Raw genomic sequence first — 5630 nt, forward strand, 5'->3', positions numbered from 1 at the left:
TTGCTAGCGTGCGAGCGACCTCCCTGCTGATGCCATCATGTCTGGGCAGGCGTCCGTCTGATCGTTTGCACCGCATTCCATGTCTCCCGAATTCGTTCACCCATTCGCCGTAATTGCATTTGTAGTGTATGTAATATTAAGTACTGTAGTACTTAATATGTGCTTAGCAACGTTGCAGTAGTTGTGAGTTTACCTTCATGTTTTCTTATGTTTACGTATTCATTCTATCATCAGCCAAGCTGTCGTTCACATCTAATAAATACATATTAGATACTTCACATTGGCGTGAAGGATGATAGCAATTTTTAAAAGTTTTTAATCTGGAATAATGGCTACCACTGGTAATACGGATGGTACTAGTACGAGTACCGTTGTCCGTACGTCAGTGACGCAGACCAGGCAGGATGTGGCCGGAGAAGAAGCGGATTCTACCGGATTGCCCCGCCTGGCGAAGTTCGATCCAGAGGTCATCAAACTGGAGACCTGGCGGATCCAGTTTGACAGTCACCTGTCCTCCCATGGGATGGCTACGGACAGGAAGAAGCCGCTACTACTGGGATCGTTGGCTCCTAAGGCAATGGAGATGCTAGCCTCCATGTGCCGTCCGAAGGATCCTGGCGCGTTCACCTTCGACGAGCTGTACAGTAAGCTCAAGGTCGCTTATAGTAAGCGTACGAACGTGCGAGTCGAACGAGCAAATTTTTTCAGCATTAAGCAGCAGGTAGGTCAGACGCTGTTAGATTTCAGCAATAGCCTCAGGAATCAAGCAGTTAAATGCGATTTTCCAGATACATTTGTTGACGACCAGCTTTGTGCTGCGTTCATGTCAGGTGTAGCGAGCGAGACGACGCGTAGATACCTGTACTCATTGCCAGTCTCCTCAGTGGAGAAGTTCGATACGCTGTACGAAGAAGCCGATAAGTACGAGCAGAGTCGTGCAGATGCAAAGCAATCAGGGTCTAAGTCACAGTCGCCAGATGTATCCGCGATAAAGCGCGGAGGTTTTCATGGGCGTGGCCGAGGTCGTTTTAAAGGTCGCGGTGGTAACAATAATGTTGGTCGTAAATCAGCATGTTTTGGCTGTGGTTCTACCAGTCATTTAAAGCCAGATTGTCCACACAAGAATGCAAAGTGCTATAACTGTGGAAAGACAGGGCATACTGCCAAGGTGTGTAAGGCACCGAAGAAGGAAGGCAGAGATCAGAGAAGGACTAACTATGTCAGAACTCAGGAGTACGATGTACTGAGGACAGGTCCAGTGACGCCCACGTCAATATTTGTACCGTTAACGATGAACGGTAAGAATGTGTCAATGGAGTTAGACACAGGATCGTCAGTGACAATCATGAGTAAGCTGACATGGCGCAAGATTGGAGCGCCGAAGTTGAGAAAGGCAGATGAAGTACTGCACAGTTTTACTGGTCATCAGATACAGCTAATGGGTACTGTCGAGGTACAGGTACATTATAGAGGCGTAATGAAAACGCTGAAGGCGCTAGTGACAGAGCGTGGTTGTAGCATAATTGGCCGTGACTGGATATCTCAGTTAGAGCTTAATGCGTTGAGTTTGAAGCAGTTGCAGCAAGGTAACGTCTGCACAGTAACTGAGAAGCTGAAGTTGGCGCATGTGCTACAGAAGCATAAGGCTGTATTCCGAGATGAGCTCGGGTGTTGCAAGAATTTTAAGGCGCATCTGTATCTCAAGGAGAATGCGAGGCCAGTGTTTTGTAAAGCCAGACCCGTGCCGTTTGCTTTGAAGGAAGAAGTTGAAGAAGATATTGACCGGTTAGTCAGTATAGGTGTACTAACACCCGTTGATCATGCCGAATGGGCAGCGCCGACTGTTTACATAAAGAAACCGAAGAAGAAGGTCAGGATATGTTCTGATTTGAGCACCGGTCTGAATGATGCACTTGATGTGCACAAGTATCCGCTACCGCACCCAGATGAGCTTTTTGCCAAATTAAATGGCGGTGTAGTGTTCTGCAAGATTGATCTGAGAGAAGCTTATAATCAGATCCCAGTTGACGACGAGAGATCGAAGCTGCTGGTTATTAATACCCATAAGGGTTTGTTTAAATACAACCGACTGCCGTTCGGGGTGGCCAGTGCGCCTAGTATATTTCAGCAGCTCATTGAAAGTATCTTGCAAGGGTGTGAAGATGTAGCAATATATCTGGATGATATTATTGTAAAAGGGCGCAACAGAGAAGAGTGCCTACGAAAGTTAGATATGGTACTGGAGAAACTTGAGCAAGCTGGCTTAACGGTCAAGAAAGAGAAATGTGAGTTTCTGGTTGATTCAGTTGAGTACTTGGGATTCATCATTGATAAAGCTGGCAGACGTATTTCGAGTGAGAAAACGAAAGCTGTTGTTGAAATGCCAGCACCACAGGACGTAGGACAGTTACGTTCGTTCCTGGGTATGATCAACCATTATGCAAAGTTTCTGCCAAATTTGTCGAGCAGATGCAGTTGCTTTTATAAGCTACTCAAGCAGTCAGTGCAGTGGAAATGGGATTCAGGTTGTCAGAAAGAATTTGTGTCGCTAAAAGATGATTTGACGAAAGCGACTCAGTTAGTGCATTTCAACCCTGAATTGCCGTTAGTGTTGGCAGCTGATGCATCGAAGTATGGTATAGGTGCAGTGTTGAGCCACAGGATGCCTGACGGTAGTGATAAGCCGATAGCGCACATATCGAAGACGTTGACATCAGCTGAGCAGAATTACGGTCAAATTGAGAAAGAGGCTCTCGGTTTAGTATTTGGTGTAAAACGGTTTCACCAATATCTGTACGGTCGAGAGTTCGTCTTGTTAACTGACCATAAGCCGCTGGTTACGGTGTTCGGAAGCAAGAAAGGTGTGCCAGTAGTTACTGCAAACAGGCTGCAGCGGTGGGCCATTGTGCTCATGGGTTACACATTCCGAATCGAGTACCGTAGAACGTCAGATTTTGGTCAGGCAGATGGTCTCAGTAGACTACCGATTAAGTCATCAGATTTGTTTGACGAAGAAGATTTGGGCAAGACAGAAGTGGTCAATTTGGTAGAAAGTGAGATTCTGTCTAGTATGCCAGTATCAGCTGATGTGATTCGTGCGGCTAGTCTAAAGGACAGCGAGATTGAACGAGTCAAGCAGTTTCATTTAAACGGATGGCCAAACAAGGTTCCGACAGAGTTAGTGGCGTACAGTCGCCGGAAGAACGCATATTCAATATGCGATGGTTGTTTGTTGTGGAATAACCGAGTAGTTATCCCCAGTTCGTTACGTGCACAGATACTCAAGTACTTACACAGTACGCATACAGGCGTAGTAAAGATGAAAGCGGAAGCGAGAAGCCACGTTTGGTGGCCTGGTATTGACGAAGCGGTAGAGAAAGTAGCCGGGGAATGTGAGATCTGTTCGATGTTAGCGAAAGATCCGAGAAAGGTACCGTTACAGCAGTGGCCGGTCCCACAGGGCCCGTGGCATCGGTTACACATAGATTTTGCGGGACCGTTCAAAGGTCGCATGATACTTGTAATAGTCGACGCATTCTCGAAGTGGCTAGAAGCGTTTGAGGTCAAGAGAGCCGATACCAGTAATGTGATTTCCATCATGGAAAGTCTGTTTGCGCGATATGGACTGTGTACTGACATCGTCAGTGATAACGGACGTCAGTTCACGTCGGAACAGTTTCAACAGTTTTGTACTGAAAGAGGGATTAAGCATATGACTATAGCCCCGGGACACCCGCAGTCCAATGGGCAAGCCGAGCGCTACGTTGATGTAGTGAAGAAGGGCATCGAAAAGGGCATGCATTCCGGGAAAACGTTTGCCGATGCGCTGCGAGAGTTCCTCAGTCGTTTTCGTACTGTACCAAATGGTACTACAGGAAAGGCTCCGTGCGAGTTGTTTTTGAATCGAAAGGTCAGGACAATATTAGACCTGGTTCATCCTGTAGCGCAGGTGCATGAGAAGGCCCGAGACAGGCAGAAGCGCAATTTTGATAAGCGCACTAAGGCGCGCGTGTTCACAACGGGACAATTGGTCCAAGTAAACGACTTCCGGTTGAACAGTGCTGATAAGTGGGCTGCAGGGCAGCTGGTAAAACCCATCGGTAAAACGATGTGGGAAGTTAAAGTAAACGGTCAAGTGTGGCGAAGGCATGCTAACCAGATGCTACCACGCTATTGGTTGACCGCCGAAGAGCACGCAGAGTCGCAGATGGCGGCGAGTGCACAGCGAACAAAGCCCGTCCCGATGCTACAACCGGTAGAGGTTGCGACGCAGCGCGAGCGTAAGGCGTCAGAGGCGCGACGCCTTGAGGCTGCGCCAAAGGTGCGACGTGAACCCGCGGCACCAGTTGAAGAAGCGCGACGCCTTGAGGCTGCGCTTGAGGCGCGACGCCTTGAGGCTGCGCTTGAGGCGCGACGTGATACTGTGGCGCCAAAACCAGATCAAGTAAGTATGCAGGCTGCACCGCAGCCTGTGCCCCCTCTTGTTGTTGCAGGTCCAGACCGTGGACCACCACCCCCAGGGAAGGCGGAAGTCGTGGCTCCCAAGGCCGAAACGAAACCTCCGAAGAAGCCATCGGAGAAGGCTGCTGCGAAGCCACCGAAAGTTCCGAAGGCTCCGATTCCGGAAGCAGAACTCCGCCGAAGCGATCGGACAAGGAAAATGCCGGATTACCTCCTCAAGGATTATGTGATGAAAAAGATTTTTGTAGAATTTCCGCCGATTTAAAATTGTTATTTATTCCTGTTTTATTCAGTCCGTGTGTTTTTATCTTATTGTGGGGGAGTGTAGTGTATGTAATATTAAGTACTGTAGTACTTAATATGTGCTTAGCAACGTTGCAGTAGTTGTGAGTTTACCTTCATGTTTTCTTATGTTTACGTATTCATTCTATCATCAGCCAAGCTGTCGTTCACATCTAATAAATACATATTAGATACTTCACAGCATTCATGAGGAGTGACCACTGAAGCTCCGTTTCGTTAGAGGCAACGATGTTAAAGGACAAAAATGTAATTGTAATCAGCCTGATTCAGCGTCAAGTTACAGATAGAGCAGCAGAGAGACAAAGGCAATCAAGGTCTTCCATTCAAAAGACTGCGCTACACTCAGGCCATATGCATTTACCCTAGACTGTGAAGTATCTAATATGTATTTATTAGATGTGAACGACAGCTTGGCTGATGATACAACGATGTTAAAGGACAAAAATGTAATTGTAATCAGCCTGATTCAGCGTCAAGTTACAGATAGAGCAGCAGAGAGACAAAGGCAATCAAGGTCTTCCATTCAAAAGACTGCGCTACGCTACCGAATTCGTTCACCCATTCGCCGTAATTGCATTTGTAGTGTATGTAATATTAAGTACTCCCTGCTGATGCCATCATGTCTGGGCAGGCGTCCGTCTGATCGTTTGCACCGCATTCCATGTCTCCCGAATTCGTTCACCCATTCGCCGTAATTGCATTTGTAGTGTATGTAATATTAAGTACTCCTGCTGATGCCATCATGTCTGGGCAGGCGTCCGTCTGATCGTTTGCACCGCATTCCATGTCTCCCGAATTCGTTCACCCATTCGCCGTAATTGCATTTGTAGTGTATGTAATATTAAGTACTCCCTGCTGATGCCATC

General features: G+C 47.3%; 1 protein-coding gene across 1 annotated transcript; it reads left to right on the top strand.

Annotated features, from left to right (window-relative positions):
* The first annotated feature begins 238 nt into the window (after positions 1-238).
* Positions 239-4934, top strand: LOC129582191 (uncharacterized). The gene is made up of 2 exons (XM_055473635.1): positions 239-644; positions 4494-4934. Exons 1-2 carry the CDS (start codon positions 329-331, stop codon positions 4724-4726), a joined length of 549 nt encoding a protein of 182 aa, XP_055329610.1. The 5' UTR covers positions 239-328; the 3' UTR covers positions 4727-4934.
* The last annotated feature ends 696 nt before the right edge of the window (positions 4935-5630 follow it).

The sequence above is a fragment of the Paramacrobiotus metropolitanus genome, unplaced genomic scaffold (genome assembly GCF_019649055.1).
Source record: "Paramacrobiotus metropolitanus isolate TYO unplaced genomic scaffold, Prichtersi_v1.0 Parri_scaffold0000007, whole genome shotgun sequence".
Classification (NCBI taxonomy): domain Eukaryota; kingdom Metazoa; phylum Tardigrada; class Eutardigrada; order Parachela; family Macrobiotidae; genus Paramacrobiotus; species Paramacrobiotus metropolitanus.

What these genes read in the sequence shown, in the direction of transcription:
- LOC129582191 (XM_055473635.1), top strand. Translation starts at nt 329, where the DNA reads ATGGCTACCACTGGTAATACGGATGGTACTAGTACGAGTACCGTTGTC. An exon ending in CACCTTCGACGAGCTGTACA is followed by an intron (nt 645 to 4,493) that starts GTAAGCTCAAGG and finishes TTGTTGTTGCAG; the next exon opens with GTCCAGACCGTGGACCACCA.